At 37.6% G+C, this 25102-nt stretch overlaps 3 protein-coding genes across 3 annotated transcripts; 1 reads left to right on the top strand and 2 right to left on the bottom strand.

Moving 5' to 3' along the window:
- Positions 1-10340: 10340 nt before the first annotated feature.
- Positions 10341-13299, top strand: LOC126764398 (putative nuclease HARBI1). The gene is made up of 3 exons (XM_050482092.1): positions 10341-10375; positions 11430-11716; positions 12767-13299. The coding sequence occupies exons 1-3, from the start codon at positions 10341-10343 to the stop codon at positions 13297-13299; spliced, it is 855 nt and encodes a 284-aa protein (XP_050338049.1).
- Positions 13300-13369: 70 nt separating this feature from the next.
- Positions 13370-13833, bottom strand: LOC126764397 (uncharacterized). Its single transcript, XM_050482091.1, has 2 exons — positions 13769-13833; positions 13370-13710 (listed from the first exon to the last, which is right to left on the bottom strand). Exons 1-2 carry the CDS (start codon positions 13815-13817, stop codon positions 13370-13372), a joined length of 390 nt encoding a protein of 129 aa, XP_050338048.1. The 5' UTR covers positions 13818-13833.
- A 60-nt stretch (positions 13834-13893) lies between these two features.
- On the bottom strand, positions 13894-14418 carry LOC126764396 (uncharacterized). Its single transcript, XM_050482090.1, is given in 1 exon segment — positions 13894-14418. A coding segment is annotated over 1 exon segment (525 nt).
- Between the last annotated feature and the right edge of the window lie 10684 nt (positions 14419-25102).

The following is a 25102-nucleotide window of genomic DNA, read 5'->3' as shown; positions in this document are numbered from 1 at the left end:
CATACAAAGGTTATGATGAAAATCACTAAAAGTGCGTTAACCGACTAACAAAAAACGTCAGAAACACTAAATTTTACGGAAGAAATGGCAGAAGGAAGCTGCTCCCAGGCTTTTTTTAAAAATTGAAAATGGGCGCGGCGTCGCCCACTTATAGACCAAAAACCATATCTCAGGAACTACTCCACCGATTTCAATGAAATTCGGTACATAATATTTTCTTAACACCCTGATGACATGTACGAAATATGGGTGAAATCGGTTCGCAACCACGCCTTCTTCCAATATAAAGCTATTTTGAATTCCATCTGATGCCTTCTCTGTATAATACGAGTATAAACATTAGGAACCAATGATGATAGCGGAATAAAACTTTACAAAAATACGGTATTTGAAAAATATTTAAATGACGTATTATGAAATCTCGATTATCACTTTACCATGCGAGAGTATAAAATGTTCGGTGACACCCGAACTTAGCCCTTCCATACTTGTTTTAAATTGAAAATGGGAGGGCGCCGCCCACTTATGGACCAAAAACCATATCTCAGGAACTACTAGACCGACTTCAATGAAATTCAGTATATAATATTTTCTTAACACCCAGATGACATGTACAAAATATGGGTGAACTCGGTTCGCAACCACGCCTTTTTCCAATATAACGCTATTTTGAATTCCATCTGATGCCTTCTCTGTATAATATATACATTAGGAACCAATGATGATAGCGGAATAAAACTTTACACAAATACGGTACTTGAAAAATATGTAAATGACGGATAATGAAATCTCGATTATCACTTTATCATGCGAGAGTATAAAATGTTCGGTGACACCCGAACTTAGCCCTTCCTTACTTGTTATACTCTCGCAACAAAGTTGCTAAGGAGAGTATTATAGTTTTGTTCACATAACGGTTATGGACATTAGGAAATGAAAATACAATTCAATACTCAAAGTATACGAATTGATCTAATCTAATTAATTTTACTGCAAAATAAAAAAATATGAAAATTATTATCACTTTATCATGCGAGAGTATAAAACGTTCGGTGACACCCGAACTTAGCCCTTCCTTACTTGTTTTTTTTTGTACTTTTATAAACATACACACTTTACTTCTATACACATGTGCAACGAAATTTTTAATAAAATGAAGTGATTTAGTTATTAAAGCATAGTTAGTTTACCTTTGTAGTTTTGTTGTTATATTTAATAATAAAAACGTTGAATTATTCTCATTAAATTATTTGCAATATATATAAGATTTGGTTCTTTATATTTGCGGCATCATTATGAAAACGGCTGATATTTTTATCAGCCTCATCTTGAATATTTTCTTCATCAATTTCGTCAGTGCAGAATCCAAATTATGAAGGCGGCATATGTATGTTGTGAAAAGCACAGCATACATTAATAATGGTACAAAATTTCTGAGGAGTATAAGGCAAAACAGTTGCAAAAACTTGAAACTTCTTTTAAGTACCCCAATCACTCTTTCAATGATGTTACGAGCTTTTTAATGCACTAAATTGAATTTATGCTCTGATGTCCAAACATCTGGATTGCGATATGGTTTGAGTATGTACGGTTCTAAAGCAGTCTTTCCCAAAGTGGGCGATAGCGCCCCCTTGTGGGCGCTGCAGGTGTCAAGGGGCGGTAAGAGGCCCAGAAAGAAAATGGAGGCGTTGTGTAGAGGCCTGGGGGGTGATTTGTAATTTTATTTAGCTAGGAAGCCTCTTAGACAACGACTGCATGAGCTCTCGACTCTCAACAACAACTTGTGAGCATCAACTAATATGAATTAAAAGATTAATCAAACTCGATTCTATATTTCTCTCCGTGTAGTTCATATATCTGTCCTATTTTATTGAATATAGAAAAAATGAAAATCATGTCAATCGGACGCTCCGTTTCATAATGAAAGTAGACACAAACAAATGAAAAGGCAACAGACACACTTTCGCATTTTAATAGTTATTAGTACTCGTAGATACTTGTATCTATCATGTTTAAACAAGTTTTTGTTAAATAACGCAAATTGTGCATTCCTGTATCAATCGGCGGGTCCATTGAATACTTGTTCAGACTTGTTGTGTACGATTGAGCGTCGAATGGGATGAACGAGTTTATGCATGTTTGTTTTATTCCTGTCGGTGCGTGCTGCTAAAGCATTCCTATCAGAGAAGTGCAACGAGTAATAAATTTTTGTTTATACTTAAGTACTGATCCGTTACTCTGTCTGATTCTGTCAGTTCAGTTCATGTACCCGAAGCGAACTGTTTGTCTTCAAATCAGCGATAAAGAACAACTTTGTATCACTAGCGATCAGCTTATACCTGATTTATTTATTGACGTTCGTATCAGCAGAAAATACCCAAAGTGATACAAACTCATGCTTCAATGATTGAAATGATCGACAGAGTTTGGTTTGTATATCATCCCCTAAACACTGATTTACTAGTGCACTTTTGTTCTATTTTAAATATATATGTTTGTATATACATGTATGTATGTATATATGTACATATGTTATATGTATAACGGAAATTCCATCGAGCACATACATACAACAAATGTATGTATGTACGTATTCGATGCAATTTCAATTGTTTACGCTTCGAAAATTTGCAACATGCCCACATTTTCAAAGCTGATACATTTTTTGCCATACATGATTCTAATCAGTCCAGCAGAAAAATGTTGTTGTTTGCTGTACTTATTGATTTACCCATAGATTTACTCGAGGATTTACTTATAGTTTACCCAAAGATTCATTTCAATTCAAACAATCGTCGCAATGCTATGAACTGACATGATACGATTGCAACCGAAGCCAGCCATACGTTTACACGATCGTGATTGCCGAAGAACGGATTGTTCGTGTTGCATCAGATCAGTTGACGCTGGCGGCTACACGAATTGATTAACAATGTGTTCTATGCTGAACTGAACTGATTTGATTGTGTTTTTGGCACGACTGTTTGTTCTGATTTTATCATACTCGTTGCAGATCTCTGATTCCTATATAAACAATGTAATATTTATTTTATTTTCATTTGTGGTTTTTCACAGTGTCGGAAGTAAAAAAGAAGAGAATACTGAGCGGAGTACATTTTCGAATGAAGCAGGGAAGCCTTCAAGACTGCAAGATCATTTGAATAAAATGCATCCAGATAAGAAAGACAAGAATGTAGCATATTTTCAAGACCTAGAGAAGAAATAATAATTGTGTAATAATTGTAAATAAGTGTAGCAAAACTATTTTCGGCGGCTGCTAACCAAGATGACGATGGACTTTGAGCTTCGTACAATATCTCTTTGTTAAGTGCTCAAAAAGGCAAACGACATAACATCGGAGAAGAGTTAATATTGCCAGCAATAAATGAAATAATAACTACCGTGCTTCATAAACCGGCCGCAGATATTATCCGAAAAATTCCTTTGAGTAATAATTCTGTGCAAAAACGAATTGATGAAATGGCTGAAAACTTTGAAGAATCATTGTGGGATCACCTGAGGACAAGTCAATTCTCAATTCAGCTCGATGAGTCCACTTTACTAACTAATGAAGCATTGTTGTTTGTTTATTAAAGATGAGGTTTATTAAAGATGAGAAAATATGTAAAGAACTATTATTTGCTAGAAATTTAGAGACCGATACAAAAGGCGAAACCATATTCAATATATTGGAAAAGTTTTGCGATGAGAAAGAGATTCCTTTGAAAAATATTATTTCAGTTGCTACGGATGGCGCACCGGCTATGACAGAGTGCCATAAAGGCTTCATAGCGTAATTAAAAAATAAAATTCCAGATGTCCTTGGTGTACATTGCGTTATTCATAGACAACATTTAGTTGCTAGAAACTTAAGTGAAAAACTATTTCAATCACTGCAATATGTCATCAAAGCAGTCAATAAAATCCGTAACAGCTCTTTGAATGATAAATTATTTCATCAGCTTTTTGTTACTAATGACGAGGGTTTCAACCGTTTGTTGTTTCATACTGAAGTTCGTTGGCTATCAAGAGGCAATTGTCTGACTCTGTTATAGAGTTCTTGGAAACTAAAGATACAAAGAATGATATAGCTTACATGACAAACCTGTATAAATTGTTCAACGACATGAATCTCCAACTGCAAGGCGATAAACTAAATTTAATTAAAACAAAAAACGTCGTTGCTTCTTTCGCAGCCAAACTGCTTCTACACAAAAAGAATCTGGGCAGACGTGAGTTTCACAATTTTCCAAATTTATCAGTATCATGCAGTAACGACGGATTGTTTGCCTACTGCCAACATTTGGAAAACCTCCACATTGACTTCAATTGTGGTCAATCGTTCAACGATTCTTGATACCATTTCCATCGTCATATTTGTGTGAACTTTGATTTAGTGCTGTAATAACACTGCTTACTAAAAAGAGAAATCATTTCCTTGTTACCGAACGAGGCGACTTGCGACTGTTCTTGAATAAATTGGAACCTGATATTAATAAACTTATTAAACAGCATCAGATTCATCCTTCACATTAGTTTTTATATAAGGATCGATTATTTTAGTTTTATTTATAATAAAAGAGTCTCTGTTTTAACACTATAAAGTTGCGTTTCAATAATCATTCTTATTGGCAGGTGGAGGCCGTAAGAGTTAACTTGAGACCTAAGCGCCGTTGTATGTTACTGCGCTCAATCTTAACGTGACTGCTAATTTTAGCTTAACGGCTATGGTCGTTGGCTTTATTAATGGCCTTATATCGCTTATAATATTCTGAAATGCCTCTTTTTTATCCTTAAGGGGTCAGTAAGATAATATTAAAAAAAAAAATTTTGCATTTTCTGTTCTCTTATATCCTTAATTATTTAATGTAGAAACCCACTTTACCATTGGAAGGTTTCGAAAAAGACCCAAAAATAATAATACTGCTCAACGTTCTGAGCGCTCGTAGTGCACACCTCAAACTTTAAACGCGTTTTTCTCAAAACATTCTTTTCTAAACTGGCGAACATGATTCCGATCGAACTACTTAACCGATTTGCTTAATTTTTTATTAAATGTTCACAAAACGCCTGGCTATCGTCTCCATATTTCTTTAATTTGTTGACAATGTTGTGACAAAATTTATGTAAAAAAACATTGGGAAAAATTGAAAAAAAACGTAATTACCTATTTATTTATCAACATTTTTTCATAATTAAGGTAGGGACGATAACCATTCACGTACTTTTTAAGAATAAATTGGGTTTTTGTGTTTCAGATGATCCAAACATGAGGAACCGTGTCCACCAGTTAAACATCGCATCCCAGTCACCCAGCCACCATTTCTCCGACAGATGTCATCAAAAAATTCCGAAAAAATTTGTTTATACACTCCATGATACACCTCATAATATATGAAATAAGTTCTATGGTAGAATAAAAATTTATATGTAAAAAAAATGTCAAAAAACAGGCCAGATTACTCTACTGACCCCTTAAGTACGAAATGAATCTGTAAATAATCAAAATGAAATCGCGGGATTTAAAGCACATGCCTGTATGTTTTTGATTTCAGCTGCCACATTTCTTTTCCTTTATCTTTGTTATTCGTGTTATTCTATCAAGCATGTGATTTTGTGTGTGTTATTTTTCATAATTTTTGTACTTAGGTGTATGCATATACGCGTATGTATATTATATTAGTTTTTATGTTTTTTTCGTCATATTAATTTGAGTTTTGATTTTAATTTTCTCACTTTCATCAAATACTTTTTTTATACTCTTGCAACCAGTCTACAAAGTATTATAGTTTTGTTCTCCTAACGGTTGTACGTATCGTGCGTACGTGAAAGAACCAAATGGTATTTTAAATTGTGTTATATAGAAATGTAGGTGTGGTTGTAGTCCGATTTCGTCCATTTTCGCAAAATTAGACTTTATAATTCTCAAAAAGGACCTTTTGCTAAATTAACTTGCGATAATGGGATTACTTTGAGCAGAACGACATAGATGTTTAAGAATAAATTAAGAATTTGAAAATTACTCACAGTAGTATATCTGACACATTGATCGATATTTCCTGTCAAAAGTAACTATAGATTCTGGGATCCAAAATTCGGTACCCAAGGTCTTGAACAGTTCATAATGGATTTGAACACCTTTATGTCATAAGGTGGCATACCATAAAAGTTTTATTTGTGCAAAGTTTTATCCTGAAATCGGTCAGGTGGGTCCCGGGATGTGTGATTTCACCTAAAAGTGGGCGGTGCCACGCCAATCGGACAGTTCTTACCCCGGCTTCTATTAGTCCATCTCATAACATCTCGAGCGTCAAGTTTTATTTCTTTGGCGTATTTAATAAATGATCAGGATGAAGAGATGTGTTCGAATCCGGTTGACTGTTTGACGGTCCTATCGATTTTAACCGAATTTAGGACGTGGCATTCTTTTGACATTCACTTTGTAAAAAATGGGCAAAATCGGACTACAGCCACACAAACTTCCCATATAACAAAATTCTAAATTCCATTTGAAACTTTCCGTTTCCAGCACCCAAATCGGGAATGAATTAATATATCGGGATAAACTTTTGCATGAATAGTGCATTTGAGATGTGCCACCTTACGACTTAAAATTGTGTAAAACGAAAATATCGGTAAATGTGTGAGATATATAACTTATATGCAGAGAGAAGCCTTTCCTGGTAGTAGCATGTCGGTGGGTCAAAAATGTGTAGAATCTGGTCAATACTTTCCTTAGCCCCCATATAGGTAATATAAAGATTTTCGAGCATACGGGTGACTTTATATCGCATACATCAGCCAAATATGTGAGTAAAATTGAGAGAACGCGTGTTTCTTATAACGTTGCATATACATAGGTCTCAATTTTTACGGCAAAGAGTGAAAAGGTCCCATATTACTAACAAGCTTTATGTGCCTGAATGTACTTTCTTGGCTGTAATCCTTGAATGTTGCATTAACATAAAATGTTTGAGCTTAGCCCTTTCTTTCTCATTAGTTTAGTTGTTGACAAAATTGACGGATTGTTGATTGCATTAGGTTGGTTTGCTCCCATTTTTTCTTTTTTTCCACAAGACGAATCTCTGTTGTTAGTTGTTGATATGCAACAACATCACTTTTAGCGAACGTTTTCAAGCAAGAAATTTGTTTGAATGCTTCATGATAATTATTAATTAGATCCGTGTCTTCCACAGCTACCTCATCGTCAGAATCACTTAAATCCTCCCCAGTATTAGTAACGCCTTCATAATCAATTTCAATACTGTAATTTTCTAGGAAGATGGAGTCATGTGTAGAAGTTCACGCAAGTGAGGAAAGTTCTCTGATCGCCATTCAATAGGGAGTGGCCAGAAACGATTCTTTTACATATGACTCAAGCAGCTTACGGCTTCCGGTCTTTGACCAAGTATCCTCTGGGTATTAACAATCAGCCTCGGATGAGAGACCCCCCTTTTGATGACGACCATCGCAAACGGAATAAGGACTATGAATTGAGGGCATGCACCTGGAATGTCCGGTCCCTTAATTGGGAAGGTGCCGCTGCCCAGCTGGTTGATGTTTTCCACGCCCTAACGGAAGAGAAGGACGATGTGACCAAAAATGCCTTCTATGAGCGCTTGGAGCGCACTTATGAGAGCTGCCCCCGCCACGATGTCAAAATCGTGCTTGGCGACTTTAACGCCAGGGTGCGCGAAGAAGGTGTCTTTGGCACTACGGTCGGTAAACTCAGTCTCCACCAGGAAACATCCCCAAATGGGTAGAGGCTGATCGACTTCGCCGGAGCCCGAAATACTAGATTCCAGCACAAGAAAATACATCAAGCTACCTAGCTGTCTCCGGATCGAAAAGCCACCAACCAGATCGATCATGTTGTGATAGACGGAAGGCATGTCTGCAGTGTTCAAGACGTGCGTATGCTCCGAGGTTCTAACATCGACTCGGACCACTATCTTGTTGCAGCCAAGATTCGCACCCGCCTCTGTGCAGCAAAAAACGCACGTCAACATACACAAGGTAGGTTCGACGTCGAGAAGCTGCAATCACAACAGACAGCCAAACGACAGCCTGCTTTCTGAGAGCACTCGTCAACAACTCGGTATAAGGGAGCTATCGGACGGCATTTAAAACTCCTTACGTACAGCTGCAACCGAAACCATTGGTTTTCGGAAAATGCAAAAGAACTGCTGGTACGACGAGGAGTGCTGTGTCGCAGCGGAGAGAAAACAGACTGCCTATCTTGCAACGTTACCATCGACCACAACACGTGCGGGATGGGATAGATACCGAAAGTTGAAGAGGGAAGCGAGACGCATTTGCAGACAGAAAACGAAAGAGGCCGAAATGCGTGAGTATGAAGAGCTTGATAAGTTGGCCGACAAGGGTAATTCTCGAAAATTGTACCATAAAATGCGGCAGCTTACAGAAGGTTTCAAGACCAGAGCATACTCTTGTAGAATCCGCAAAGGTGATCTAGTCGCCGATGCCTAGAGCATACTTAAATTATGGAAGGAACACATCTCCAGCCTGCTGAATGGCAGTGAACGTACAACGCCGGGAGAAGACGAACCCGATTCCGCAATCGATGACGATGAAGCAGACGTTCCATTGCCCGACCATGAAGAAGTTCGATTAGCAATTACCCGTCTGAAGAACAACAAATCGGCGGGTGCAGATGGATTGCCGGCCGAGCTATTCAAACAGGGCGGCGAAGAACTGATAAGGAGCATGCATCAGCTACTTTGTAAAATATGGTCGGACGAAAGCATGCCCAACGATAGGAATTTAAGTGTGCTATGCCCAATCCATAAAAAGAGATACCCCCTAATCTGCGCCAACTACCGCGGGATAAGCCTCCTCAACATCCCATATAAGGTTCTATCGAGCGTATTGTGTGAAAGATTAAAGCCCCCCGTCAACAAACTGATTTTATCTTATCAGTGTGGCTTTAGGCCTGGCAAATCAACAACCGACCAGATATTCACCATGCTCCGTCAAGATCGGGAAGGACCTCTCCGAGCTTATATTGATATCATCGGCCTCAACACCCGCTCCGTTAGTTCTGCTTTCTCCAGACTGGACAAGGAAGCAAAGCAAATGGGTCTGATAGTGAACAAGGACAAGACGAAATATCTTAGCCATGACGACATTGAGGAAGAGGAAGACCTCCACTCCATTGAGAAGACCAAGTGGAGAAGGACCTGGCTTCGCTTGGAATATCCAAGTGCGCGCTGTTGTTAACTCGGCTATAATCGCGTAAGCGGTGTCTACGCCAGTAAAGAAGAAGAAGAATTTGCTATGTATGCAACGTTATCAATATTTAAATAATCGTCTAATATAAAGTCACTAAATTGTGCAATTTCATTTAAATTAAAGAGTGTTGCTATTGGAGTATCATCCTCAAGCTCAAACAGTTCGACATTCGAATTTTGTATACATCCAGATTTTAGGAAACAGTTTTCTATGTTTGACTCCTCACATCGTTTTCAACAAATGTTTTTTAAAATAATACGACATGAAAAACCCTATTTCTAAAGTAACGGTTAATCGCAGTAGCTGCGGCATTTTTTGTCCATGAACAAAATACGGGGAATCACAGCTTAACGCCCTGAAAGCACAAAGAGCGACAGACTTCAAGCGACATCTGTCAAAATACACACGTTCTTATGAACACAGTTATTGAGACTGCTGCACAACTACATAACTGTGTCCATAAGAACGTATGTATTTTAATATTTGACAGATGTCGCTTGAAGTATGTCGCTCTCTTTGTGTTCAGAGTGTAACGCACATTACTTTTGTGACGCATGTTGGTAGCCACGACAGTGAAAAGCAAAATGGTTGATGAAGTATGGGAATACGATTTCTTCTTTGCTTGTTTATAAATTTGTAAATAGTTAAGAGAAAACTGTATAATAATTTGGGAGAGGGAAGAAAGCAGTTCACCCACACAAACTCTAAATTATGGTTGTATGCGTTTGCCGACCAATGATTTAAAAACTGGATAAAGCAAGACAAGTTGAAGAGAGAATTGTCCGCTCATGGGAGATATTTCGTAATAAAAAGTCCAACGGAGCGTCCGCTTACGGGAACATGATTCCTTCCTGACAGTTAACATAATAAATATGTACATATGAGGAATAACTCGATAACTCCTATCAAATCTTTCTGAACACTATACAAATTCGAAGTCAATGTTTCGGTGATAATTATATTGCTCTTGTGCCAAAAATTGTTAAAGTCAGGTAAATGCCTTCCCAAGTTCCCATGTACCCAACATAACTTTCACACATCCAGTTGATTCTATGACATGTAAATACATATATTAGACAATCTATAATATGTACTTCGTTATGCCAACAACGGATATAATCAGGTCTCTATTTCTTCTAACCTCCATACACCTAATATAAAATTTAGCTTAGAATAAATACAGTTTAAAGCAAGTAATGAAGGGTTAAATTCGGGTATATTCGGAACTTGCAACTTGGATTAAAGCATAGAAACACGTTCACGAAAGAACGAGTTCGTAGACGGGCGTTATAAGACTGTCACGCCCACAAAACGCCATTTAACGAAAACTTGTAAAGTACCATTACTATGAATTAGAAAAGGGCGTGGTCCACCTTTTAAAAGGTTTAATGTACACATCTGCCAAATCATACGAGCTAAAGTAACCAAATTCGCTCAGAACAAATTCCATAATCACCCATACCTTCACTGCAAAAATGGATAAAGTCTGCTCATAATCTCCACGATATTGTTAAAGCTACTAAAGCACAATAAATCCATAACTAAATACAACATTAAATTCTACCCAGAGAGAGTATTACAGGCATGGACCATAACAGTTATGAGGAAATGAATAAAACATCAAATTTAAAAATTGGTTTTCAATCTTTATTTTTTCTTCATAAAAAAATCGTTATATTTTTATTTTTCCCTTACAAAATAATGCCCAGTTTCACAGTCCATACTTATGTTGTACTTAAGATAAAACAGGAAAATATTGTTTTACAGTTCATACTTATGTAATGCTTAAGTACTGAAAAGAGGAGACTTAAGCAGTGCTTAAATAACAGCTGATTTTTGTTTTGAATTTTCAGTTATTTGTGAAAAAAAGAATAATAAGATATAACAAATTATATTTTGCGGAAAAAATATGGAATCAGATTGGGATTGCGATTTTGACAGTGACCCAGAATACCATGACCTCTGGAATGTTATAATAATACGACGAAGAAAAGAAATCAGGTGCCGGCCAAAATTCTTCAAGCTATATGACGATAAAGATTTCCGCGACAGATTTCGAATTAGCAAAAAAATAGCCTGGAATGTGCTCGATTGTATTCGACTACAAATTGAACACAAAACCAAGTGGTGCATCTAAATTGCCTTAAACGACTCAATTATGTATACATTTCTTTTAGGAATCATGCATTATCACCAGAACAAATGCTTTTGCTTACATTGAGGTTTCATGCTACGGGAAGTATGTTGAGGACAGTAGGAGATTTATTTGGAGTATCTAAAACTACGGTATCAAGAGTTATAACAGTAGTTTCGCACCACATAGCCCAATTAAAAGACCATCACATTTATATGCCAAAAACGGAAAGAGACCTGAAAAAGTCCCAGAGAGACTTTTTTAAATTAGCTAAATTTCCTCGAGTGATCGCAGCAATTGATTACACTCATGTAAAAATAATTTCTCCAGGTAAAGAAAGTCCAAAAAATACTTCACTCAAAAACTTTTTGAAGTTATACTTCTTATACGAGTTCGGAAAAGGTTGCGATAGATTCAGGTTGCGCAACCTTGCTCAATATGAATCTACGCAACCTTGTCTGCGAAGATGTTCGAGCAGCAAGCGAAGCGGTGACAATCGGCGATCGTTTGTTCGTTTCTTTCGGCACAGCTCGGCTTTTCTACCAAAAACACAATGTTGCCATGCTTATGCTGTTGTTGTTTTTGTAGAACAATGTTTCAATTTTTGGTTGGTGACATATTCAATTAAAAATAAATTCTGTTGGCGACGCAGATTTTTGCGAGAAGCACCAGAAAGTTGTGCAATTTATGATTTTTGGCTTTTGCCATTGTCGCGAAAAAACGACTCGTTGGCAAAGGCATGCTCGAGGAAAAGTTACGGCCTCTGTTTTTATGAATGAAGCGAGATCGCTTGTGGAATTTGCGCCTGCGTTCATGAATGAATTCGTTTTTGTTGTAAAATGTACTACACTTGTTCTTCGCCAATTTGGCTGCATATTGTCTTGTGAAGATCAATTTTTTGTTGGTGACATATTCATATGTGTACGCATATGTATGTTTGTATGCTTGTGCATTATTCGGCAATGTATTCAAAATTTATGTACATATAAGTATATATGAATGTATGAACATGCAAGTCAATGCGCGCAAATGTAATAAGTATATTGATAAGTGATGAAACTATGATTTCAATTTCTGAACGCACACCCATAACTGCTGGGACTTCAACGCGTGTTGATGGATTACAAAAGAGAGATGATTACGCTGCATATTCTCTTCCGCAACGATGAGACAGAACTACTTTTCTAGTCAAAGTTCCTTCATTTAGACTTTGCTTTATTCTTCATTTTATGTGCATAATAAATTTATAAAATGTGAATTTAGGTTTTCTAGTTTTCTTTAATACAAAATGGTATGCATTTCTTGGAATATCACTAAGAAGTATAACTTCATCCGCGCGTAGGGACTCCACGCACCTTTTTTTATATACTTTATATACAGGTGGGGAAGATGCAGAGCTATTTCGTAATAGAAAAGGTATATTTTCCATCAACGTCCAGACGTTATGTGATAGTAATCTCCGCATCATAGACATAGTTGCACGGTGGCCTGGATCCACTCATGATGCTACTATTTTCCGTAACTCTCGGATTCATTGTCGATTAGAATCTGGAGAATTTGGTTCTGGAATAGTAGTTGCAGGCAGTGGTTATGAAAATAACCACTTCGTGATTACGCCACTAATGCATGTCAATACGAGTGCCGAAAATCTTTTTAACGAGTCTCTTATAAGAACTCGGAATTGTATCGAGCGCTCATATGGAGTCTGGAAACGTAGGTTTCCGGTATTATCACTGGGCTTGCGCTTGCATCTAGAAAAAACCCAAAGCATTATTGTTGCAACAGCAGTATTACACAACATCTGCTGCAATAATCGCGATATAATAGCTCCGCCACTTTCAAATGAAATTGAAGATGTTGTAAACAATATATTAATATACCCAATAATCGCAATGCTGAAAGTCATACAATAAATAATGTTACCAGAAAATTTTTAATAGATAATTACTTCAGTTTATTGTATATACATATGTATTTTTTATTTCACCCTTCCAGCTCCTTTTTCTTTCTTTCCAAATCTACTGCTAAAATTTTCATTTCCAAATCATGTTTTTCTTTCATCAACTTCGTTGATAGGTTGTTACTTTCTTCTAATAGCTTCATTCTTTGTTTGTGCTCCGCATATATTATTTTTATTTCCGCTTCATATTTTTCTTCCGTCCATTTTGCTTTCATGTCTGCTAACTTTGCCCAAGCATTTTTCGCAGATCTTTGTGGTTTTTCTTCAAATTTTAGTTTTGAATTTTTTGCTGTTTTCAACTTGCTGGGATCATATTTGTTCCAAAGCTGGTTTGATTCAACGTTTAATGTAACGTTGTCGGGTTCTGAAAGATAGATTTATTTGTAATTATTTTTGTATTTTTTTACTTTAAAATTCTTTACCATTTATTCCTTTATAATTTTCCACTTCAGTCGTGTTTTCGAAATCCATTATGCTTTCTAATGTATTTTCCTCCAATATCACGGACTCTATTTTAGAGAATTGATAAAATCATACATTTGAAATATCATGAAAATAAAATCGAGTGTATAAACTCCCCATCAATATTTACGGCAATTACATCATTGTCATACACACTCTGCATGCCACTAACTTGCTTCTCATGCAACACAGTCAAAAGTTTTTCATCAAACTCAGTTAACAATTTCTTTGATGGTGGTCCTCCTCCAGTTAAATAAAGAGATCTTTTATCCTCTGCAACTCGCTTTTTTACCTCTCTTTTCAGATTGAGATACTTTTTCTTCAATATTTTTGTACTCCTATGGCAGCCAGATGGACACTGTGAATTGAAATCATATTCGATACGCTTCCATGCGGCATCTTTTTTTAGCGTTCGTGGAAGTGTCCGTCCGCTTGCATTCGATGACTGCTTTATATTTCTCCACCAGTTCCAATAGCTGCTCCGACTCGCTTGCAGTGAAATTCGGGGTCCTTTTCTGGGTTTCATCCATTTACGACATAACTTTCCTTCCAAATTTGTACGTTGTCTATAATAATTTAATTATTTCAATCATATGTTTGTGGATGACATTTGTAAAACATACGTTGCCTATGTCATAATAAAATTTTATAGAAATTAAGCATTGACTGTGAAATGCAAACGACTACTCAGTTTGCAATAATGCTTAGCTAAGATTTTATTTGGGCACAACTTAATTATGGACTGTGAAACCGGTCATAAGAGTTGTTTGATAACTTTTATTTATTGCTCACAAAATAATATTTCTGCGGTGAGTTTTAAATAACTCTGACGCAATAAGAGCTGAAGAGTAAGCATTTTCTTGTGCCTTGAAATTACTCTCAAGTTATTATTGCGAAAAAGTTATTTAAAATTTACCGCACAACTTACATATATTCCAAGCGAAAAATTAATATCAAAATACAACGATTAAATTGTGAGAAAAATACAAAAATCAAAATTTAAAAGTTTTTACATATTTGTATAGTCCTCAAAAACGTAAAAATTTTCTATTACTACCTCATATATATCCGATAACTATATATATAATAACTGTTATTTTCTGTCCCTGCTTACAGAATTTTATAGAAGCCGGTGTCAAAATTGGATACAGTCACATATCTTAGATTTCAACCTAATTCGGTATATGCCATTGTACGGACATTCTTATCTTATAGTGCGAGAATAGACGAAACCTATAACACAACCGAAAATTCCATTGGATTCATTTGCTTTTGCCTTTGCAATGTGTGAGATATATGTATAACGACAATTCAGAAAATGGGTTAATCCCGGTCAATACGTCCCTTAGCCTCGAATACCTAGAGCAAAGACTTTTGAACTCCCGGAGACTTTATACCGCATACTGCCACTCGCCTTAGTCCTTGTCCCATCCATCGCATTTCTTGGACGGCGGTGATGTCAGCCTGCACTCTAACGAGGACTTCAACCAGCTGGGTAGCGGCACTTTCCCAATTAAGGGACCGGACATTCCAGGTGCATGCCCTCAATTCGCAGTCCTTATTTCGTTTGCCATGGTCTCTCATGCGAGGCTGGTGGTTATTCTTCATTGGTGGTGTTTTTTTTTACGTGGCGGGTCCTAAACCCAGCGCACAACCCTATATAGGGGATGTTTCGCCTTCTCACTTTAGCTCGCCTTGATACGGATGTTCTTAGGCTACTTGGTCTATGACCGGAAGTCGTGAGCTGCTTGAACCATATGTAAAATAATCGTTTCTGGCCACTCCCAAGTGATCAGAGAACTTTCCTCCCTTGCGTGAACTTCTACACATGACTCCATCCTCCATAATTTTATGCATATATCATATAGAAAAAGATTCCGCCAAAACGTGTTGGCATATATTTTGTAAAAATCTTTTAGAAGCTTTGAGGTAATTTGTAATTTTATTATTTCACATCAGATGTTTCTGAAGAAAAGAAGAATGAAAACTTGATCTAGCCCCCTTATCACCATTACCAGGATTTTCACACATCCAGCTGACTTTGCTCTATATTGCTCAATATAATGACTTTCGTGTTTGCAACAAATCTTATGCCGAATTTGTCGGTCAGTGTATGAGCTATATAGAACATATGTATATATAAAACTGCTTAGATTCCGATCCATCTTAAGTTATTTATAAAATATTCGGTTGCAATTGAAATTAGGTCTTTCTTGCTTGGTAAATTTGAATTTCTTTCAATGTGCTATTTTCGACGGTTTTTGTATTAATGGAGCAGTATAATGTTATACAAGTAATATAAAAAGGCATTATAAATACAATTTTACTAATAAATGTGTGTTTGGAACATTTTTTTAAATAGTCTGAACAAATTAGGGAATTCCCGCCATTACCGGAATTTAATTTTTCAAGAGCATTTTTATATCTGCGGAAGAATTTGCGAGAGTTCCTTAAATTAATTCTTTAATTTTAATTCTTAATTCTTTATTTTTACTTAAATATTTTTATTTTTTCAACTTATTATTAAATACAAATATTATTTTCTGCTATGATATATTTCAAAGCATTCGGCGGGGCATAGCGTTGGCTTGTCAGGACAGTTCTTGCATTGAAAGCTTGTCTCCTTCCGGACTCCGTTTTCTGAACACACCTTACATTTCTTTTGGTAACTTTTGTTTTTTCCTTGATTGTTATGTCCGAAAGGGAAGGGAATTTTCTCCGGGAAGTGATGGGTACTCATGTCTATTGGACAAGTCGCACTTTGCGCTTTTGGAGGGCGACCGCGAGATGTTACGAGATTTACCAAATCCTTGCCTTCAGTAACATTGGCTTGTAGATTGAAAAAGCTTACTATAAGTTCTTCACGAAAATCTAGAAAGGAGCAGTTCGGATGAAACTGTTTGTACATGAAAACTGAGTTCCATACAGCCATGTCCAGTATGTGAAATAAAACCTTTTTATACCATCTAATTGTTTTTCTGGGACTTAAATAATACGACAATAATTGGTCGGCCCGATCAATTCCTGCCATGTTCTCGTTATGAGCAGCAACGTCTATTGGTTTCATCTTCTTTTGGCCTCTTCTATTAGTAATTTCGATTAGACGTGGGTGATGTGCCGTAGTTATGGACAGAACGTCACGTTTGTCTTTCCATTTTGTCAAATAAACATTTCCTGTTCTTCGCCAAATATACTCGCCTCTTTTCAGTTTCTTACTGATTATACATTTAGGGCTCGGCTTACGATTGGAACGTAAAGTGCCAGTAGAATGGGTTTTATATTGCAGTAGCGTATTGGACAAATCAACGCTGTTATAATAATTATCCATATACAAATGATGACCACGATTGAGGTATGGAGCCATAAGTTTTAAAACTACAGCTTTTGTTTTGGATCCTGTGATCTCTTCACCAATATCTTTTCCAGCATATATTTTTACATTTAGAATATACCCATCCTTTGTGGTAAGTTCGTAAAACTTTATAACATACCGTGCTCGCTTTGCCTTGTTGTATTGTCTAAAGGATAACCTTCTTCTGAAAAGCATAAGCGATTCATCTAAAGACAAGGCTGTATCTGGTTCATACGCCTTTTGAAAGTTTTTCAAAACCAAATCGAGCATCGGCATTATTTTAACCAGTTTTGTATATTTATATTTTTGTTGATAAGGCATATGACAGCTGAAGCATCTTAGAATTTGCTGAAAACGTCTTCCAGACATTACAGCACCAAATATTGGTTGATAATATAAGATATCCTTCGAAAGAATTTTCCTTATCGACGGTTTTCGGTTTTGGCCTTGTAATAGGCACATGCCTAAAAATTGAAGCATTTCATATTTTGTTATTGCAGTAAATTGCAACTTAGGCCGCTTTCGCGTTGAAGGCTTAGGGTCATTATCTTCCAAGTGAATCCCATAAGCATTGGTGGAAGAAAGTAATAACTCCATGACGTCATTATAAAACAATTTTTCAAGTATCATTAGCGGGGATGTTTCGCTATCAAATTCATCCTGAACTCCCCAAGTAGCAGCAAAGGGGAAAAGTGGTATTGGTTTTGTTGTTTCACGCCAAATATCGTCACACTCCACTCCGCAAATATCGGTATCATCCTCGTAGATGGAATCTTCCTGATATGTTGTTGTTGATATGTGCCATCATTGGAACTAAACTTCTCCTCGTCTAATGAATATTCGTCTTCTGAATCACCAAATATTTCGTCCACCAACTTTTGCAATATTTTATTACAAAATACCATGTACAATTTAGGCAAAAATTTTATTTATTTTAGTTTTGCAAGAAAAAGAAAACATTCGCATTTGTCACACTCAGAGAATCAATTAATTTCAACCACATGAATTTCCTATGCACTTTTGTCGGGATTTCCCGCATTTCGTTTTATTGAAACTTCCCCTCAACAAACAACAAATGACTGGCACGTTAACTTTGAATGGGGATTCCCCAAATTAAATTTGTTTGAATTGCGGTTGGCCTATCAGGGATGGTAGTTCACGTCTTTACCAACACTAAAAATGTGCAGTGATAAGAAGTGAACCATTTTTGACGGTTGAAAAGCCCTATTCAAATAGCGCGGGATTTCCCGCAATTGTTTTATTGAAGGAAACATGAATGACGGGAATTCCCGCAATTTACGCGAATGTGTTAACAAGGAAAATCACTTACATTCTACGGAGTGTCTCATATATCGGCACGGAGCGTTTTACTACGCCCGGCGTTACAATTTATAATGGAAATCACAAAAGTCACTTAAACGGGAAAACTGAATAATATAGCGCTTTAGCGTTACACACAATAATATCTCTAGCTCAATAAAATGAGTATTACACTGCTCCGCGTTACAATCAGGAATGGCCATCATACTTACCTCGCTATGATGGACGCTAAGCCTTACCGCCCACAAATTCTACGTAGTCCACAATTGAAATCCACTATTCAATATTCGAATAAGTGGTTGCCACTTTTCTGTTAATTATGATGAATTATGAAATTCGGATATCAATTCTAATCCCACAATCGGCCGTCCTGACAAGTTATTCGCCCTCGAATAACTAACGCCATTTCTTCATATTTTCTGCAACTGTAATGGTCTTATTAGGTCCTTCATGAACTCCTACTTTTCCTACTTTGTATCTTCTGTGTGATAATTGTGCGACTATTTTGTATGGCCCGAGATATTTCGGTCTCAATCTCATGCCAACCCCGAACTGCGTTCTTTTAATGGCGACTAATTCATTAATTTTGTATCTAAAGTCTCCCTTTCTATTTCTGTTGAATGTTCTAACGTTCTTTTCCTGAATTACCTTTATGTTTTCTTTTGCCTCCTGTCTCACTAAATCACGTTGCGTATTTAACTCTTGAACCTCTACTACGTCCAACATAGTTTGTAATTCTGGACTATCTGAAGTGCGCATACATAGACCTGTAAGTGTTTTGAATGGTGCTATCCCCGTACTACGTGGATAGGTTTTATTCATAATTTGTTGAACTTTCGGCACTTGTCGGTACCATTGAGTTGGAGTTCTCTGACACATTTTTGATAGCATTGGAATAATTATACGATGCACTCGTTCTACCTGGCCGTTGCCACGAGGAACTCCCGTTGCAATCAGTAAGTGTTGTATGCCTTCTTTTTTGCAATAATCCTTGAAAGCATTTGCAGTAAAGGCAGCCCCCCTATCTATAACAATCCGCCTCGGATTTTCAAAAATCGATGCCTGTTTCTCTAATCTATCCACTAAATCTTCCTCCCCAGTTGATTTTGTCGGGTACAACCACACGAACTTTGAAAAACCGTCTATTATTAAAATAATGTAGTTATATTGTTTCTTGGTTTCGGTCAACGGACCTACGAGATCTATGTTATACATTCCTAGCGGTTCTTGAGGCTTATCGATTGGGGTCAATAAACTCTCCTATCCCCCCCTCTTGGCATCAGCGATAATACATTCGATACATGCTTTGACTACTTTCTGCACCTTTTCGTTGGCGTTTGGTATATAATAATTCTTACTTAAAATCTCTTCGGGTTTCTTAACTGCAAACTGTCCTTGCCTGTGTGCTTACTTTGTAATCTCCTCTTCCATGCCCGCAGGTACAACTAACAACTCCTTGAAGGGATCGTAATATACTAACTCATTTCTTATGTAAAACTTCTCATAGGGTCCATTCTCTAACGCTTTCCGTACTGCTCTAATCCAATTGTCTTGCAATTTAGCTTCCTTCAATCTAAACTTTAACGAGTCCTCAATCAGTAAACAATATACGCGACTTAATGCGTCTACATGTCTCATCCGCGTTCCGGATCTATAGTCAACTATGTCATTATACTCCGACGTGCTATTTAGAATAATCCCGTCTTTAAGCATTTTCCCAACTTGATCATCTCTGTACCTTTGATCTTCGTACGACACTCGAAGAGGCCGTTGATACCCTGGTCTCCCGTCTGTCAAAATTTATTTCATTTGAATTGGCACATTCATCGGTTTCTGAGGCTGATATTTGTTTACCAACGTTTTGACGAACGCTGCGTCAGAATCTTTAAAATGTGACAAGTCTACTCTATCCGACCCATCATTCATCTGCACCTCTTTTCCACCCAAAACTTTAAATTCATTATCATGGTTGAAGCCTTTGCCACGGTATACCCTGTCCTTTTCCTTTACCTCGACCTCTTTCCCCAGCTCTTCCGAACTAACCTTTTCTTCGCTCACTTGCTCGGCAAAAACCCTCTCACTCACTGAGATTTCAGTTTCATCGCCCACATTAATATATTCAGTTTTAACCTTTTTCCCTAACACTTCCGGACTAACCTTATCCTCGCACAGTTGCTCAGCAGAAACCCTCTCACTCACTGAGATTCCAATTTCATCGTCTCCTTGATCTAATTTACTTCTAACCTCTTTCCCTAAATCTTCCGGACTAGCCTTATCTTCGCACACCAGCTCGTCAGAAACCCTCTCACTCACTGATATTTCGGTTTCATCGCCCACTTGAATCCATTTACTTCTAACCGCCAACTCATTGGCACCCGTGTCAACCAACACGTCTCTACCCTTACTGGGTTTTCTAAATTCCACACCGCCTTTCCTAAACACCAAATCCACTTCTTTAAGTATATCGCTTCCCAAGATTGCCGCGCCTTCTACAGAGATCTCTGCTATAAAGTTACCCATTGTGATAACCTCGCCCTTTCCTATTCCATACAGCCGTTGTTTCTCTTCTCTGAGGCTAATTCCTCCTAGTTTCTTAAACGTGTCGTATCTCAATATACTCGTGAAGCATCCTGTATCTACCAATGCGCTAAACGTGATCTCGATAATCACCGTGTGAGCAGTCTCTAGCTAAATGACCTCCCTATTGCACCGGTAGCATCTCTTCTTAATCTGATCTTCAGTACCTCTACTTGCATTTGACGATTCAACGAAAGCTTTATGATTTGCAACGGACGTATCTTTAATTTTCTTATATACTCGGATTTGCTCTTTCAGTTCCTTCACACTACGTGTTTGATACAAAACACTTTTATTCTCTTGACTATCCGATATACCCTCCACGAAATATTCTATTATACTCTTTTCATCGAGTGATATTGGCTTACCAATTTCGATGATGGAGTATAAGTATTCTTGCAAATTTTCTTTCTGTTGCTTACGCCTATTCCTCAACGTACGATGTACCTCTACGGCACTCAACTTTTCCCCGAACTCTTCAACCAACGCTATTTTCAAATTATTCCAATTCCTGATTCCCATCGCTCCTCTAACAAATAGTTTGGCCACTCCCTTCAACAACTGCTTTCCGTATATAAACTTCCGTAAATCGTTCCACCCTACTGTTTCGGCGACTTCGTTGAAGTCATCAACCCAGTGGTACACGTTAAAGGTACCGTCTCCATAAAAACTGGATATATTATCCCGCACATCACGCGACGTAAATAACACCCTGCCTACACTTCTATCTCCTGTAGAGTTTAACGAATTTACTGATTCGTTACACTTCCTACATCATCCACTTCATCCCCGAAAACCATGTGTTGCAGCAACCTCATTTGCAAGTCCTTTTTCCTCCCAACTATACTCAAGTTCCCTTAACTTCTCCCTCAACATTATAACAGTCATACTTTTCACGGTTTCTATATGTAGGTGTACAATAGGGTGGGTCGATTCTGGATTTCTAATAGTGCGGAAAAGTTGCCTTAGTACTTCCTGATTCCAATGCAACTTTTTGTTTTAAGATCGGATTGCATCTTTAACCCCAACTCCGGCCTTGAAATTTCGGAAATTCGCCTAAAATCGTGAAATTGTCTACCTACCGCCTGAAATACGCATCTCATGGCAAAATGTATAAAACAAAAGTTATTTGTCACGTCATTTGCTACCGAAATGGTATTTGTGATCATGGCCGTAGGACGAACCGTTCCCGAGATACGAGCGAAAAGGCGGCGCGCCACAGCAAAAGGTGAAAATTGTTGCAGCTCTCAGCTAACCTGTATTAGTCACCCAGAACCCACCGCGTGAAGGTGGCTGCTCTTCGGGTTCCTCCCAAGCCCAACCCAACCAACCAACCATATGTCAGGCTTGTTTTAGTCTGAATCTGTGTCAAATTTATTGATAAATTCAGATTTTGTACTAAGCTTTGGCACTTGTTGCTAGACTTCAGTGTAGAGCATATAAAACGATCACGAGATTGGGGGCCAATAACTTTAGAAGATGCCTCTGTCACCAGTTTGACGGTTCTCTCGACTGCCACGGTGTGAGAGGGAAATTCACTAAATTTCCATACCTCTGCAGTGCCTCCCGACAGCCCTTTTATGAGTTCTTCGTTAGAAACTGAACAAAGAACTGGTGGAACAGTCAAGGTAATAGTCTTCCAGTTAATCGTAATAATTATTAACTTAACTAATTATTAGCATTCTGTTGAATGGATAAATCGACAACCTTGCGCAGTTTAGCAGGTGAGTATCTCGACCTTTGAATTGTTGCATAGAGATGGCGCTAGCCATCTTTGATTGAACTGTTGAATCTTATTGAGAACCACAAAGGTGAGTAAACTGTAAGTATGTACTTGATCAAAACCTTTATTTCCTTTGTTGGTTTGTCAGTAGAAATGTATAATCTCAGAATTCTATTTGCACATGTGAGCCAACGAGATTTGCACATGTTACCTGGATGCATCGACGCTAAATCTGAAGAACATTAACCGGAAATAACAGCTTCTGATATTTTATATAGATAAGCTTGGTCTGTGCTAAGTTGGGTCGGATTAATAACCTCAGAAGGTAATTGGCAGGATGGAAAACTTTCAAATTTGACAACAGGCAACTTCTCATAATCAGGGAGCAGTTCACCTATGTCGCTAGAGAATGTATTTGGACTCTTTGAGACACCATCTATGTGTTCGAAAAGAGCACGAAATGGAAGTTCGTTGAAATGTAGAAGACAAACAACCCAATGCAATGGCCTACCTATTCTTTCTTCTAGTTTCCAAATGATTCCACCTTTCCAACCTGTGTTCGTGTTGGTGCCATCAGCACCGACAACTTCTAGATGTTCCACTTCAACTGAATTGTCTTGTAAATGTTGGCATATAGCTTGCGTCTCATCCTCAACTGACCCGGAAAGAGAGGTGACGTGGCCAAAGTAATGACAACCAGGTTCCGCTATAAGAGAAATATGTTCCTCTTTGACAGTGTCGCGATAGTACTTTTCACCTTCGCTGACTTGTTTAGGTGTATTGTCTTTGCGGCCGTCAAAATACAGCCCATATACAGAGTCCATACTTTCGGTGTTTTGGAGCTTAACTCCAAAACTTTTTTTGCCCGACTAATCTTGCATTTGTCAGTGACAAAGCTAGCCTGATCCTCTGTTATCAAACCTGCGTTTTTGGCATCCAGAAAAGCAGATGAAACAATCAAGGCCGCTGCTCTATCACTTACTCCAAATCTTTGGGCAGCTAAAGCAGTGTGTTCTAATACTAGTGTGTTTTATTTGGTTTTAGAGCATGGAAGAGAAAATTCATCATCAGCATCGTTTTTGGAAGAATCCATGTGCGACGCACCTACATTGTTGTCGTCTGTATGAGAGTCTGGCTGATCTGAATGGTCAGGTGTTCTAGCTGATACTTTTCTGGTAAGTGTTGATGTTGAATGACGTTTTGAAAGAGAAATGGTTGTTCATTGATAGGAACTTTCCTTTCCTTTGGACAAGAGCAAGAAGAAAAATAAATGCATTTACAAGCAGCGATGTCAAATAATTTTCCGGCAGAAGAGACAAAGTCGTCTCTTTTAGAGCTCAAACCTATTGGGTTCCTTAAAAACATTTGTTTAAGAGTCAGAAATTTCTTATGGTATGTGGTGAGCATTTGTACAACTCTGGTGTGTGAAACTATCGGAATAGATGACTTTTAGAAAGTATTTTCAACCTTTTTTGCAACTATTTCTGTAACCAAACACAAAAGAACATCCTGGTAAGTAGGTAACTGGGACTCAAAGAGATTGTACGGATATATGCCAAACACAGGACATTTCTGTCTAAATTTAAATGTAGATACAGACATTTTGAGTTCTGTGTTCTGTTGAGAGAATATAAGTGATAGCACTCGGCGAAATCAACGACAAGAGTGAAGGAACTCGATGAAAAAATATTTATATGGAGACCAGTCCAAACGTGTCGTATGGCGCAGGGAAATGAATGTAAGTGATAGAACTCGGCGAAATCACCGACAAGAGTGAAGGAAATCGATGAAAAAATATTTGTGTGGAGACCTATCCGAACGTGTCCTTTGGCGTAGGTGAATGAATGTGAGTGATAGCACTCGGCAAAATCAACGTCAAGAAGTGTGGCAGCAAGCCGATTTTCACCTTGCGCTGTGGCGCGCCGCCTTTTCGCTCGTATCTCGGGAACGGTTCGTCCTACGGCCACGATCACATACACCATTTCGGTAGCAAATGACGTGACAAATAACTTTTGTTTTATACATTTTGCCATGAGATGCGTATTTCAGGCGCTAGGTAGACAATTTCACGATTTTAGGCGAATTTCCGAAATTTCAAGGCCGGAGTTGGGGTTAAAGATGCAATCCGATCTCAAAACAAAAAGTTGCATTGGAATCAGGAAGTACTAAGGCAACTTTTCCGCACTATTAGAAATCCCGATTAGAATGAGTTATTATTGAGGTTTATCCGGCTGGTTTTCGCTTTCGAGTTTTGATTAAAGATAATTAAAATCAATAACTATATAATAAGTGATTTGTTAACGGTAGGAATTTTGAATTGAG

The sequence above is a fragment of the Bactrocera neohumeralis genome, unplaced genomic scaffold, assembly GCF_024586455.1.
Source record: "Bactrocera neohumeralis isolate Rockhampton unplaced genomic scaffold, APGP_CSIRO_Bneo_wtdbg2-racon-allhic-juicebox.fasta_v2 cluster09, whole genome shotgun sequence".
Lineage (NCBI taxonomy): Eukaryota > Metazoa > Arthropoda > Insecta > Diptera > Tephritidae > Bactrocera > Bactrocera neohumeralis.
Note: the sequence above shows the minus strand (reverse complement) of the source record. Positions and strands in the feature narration are given on the sequence as shown.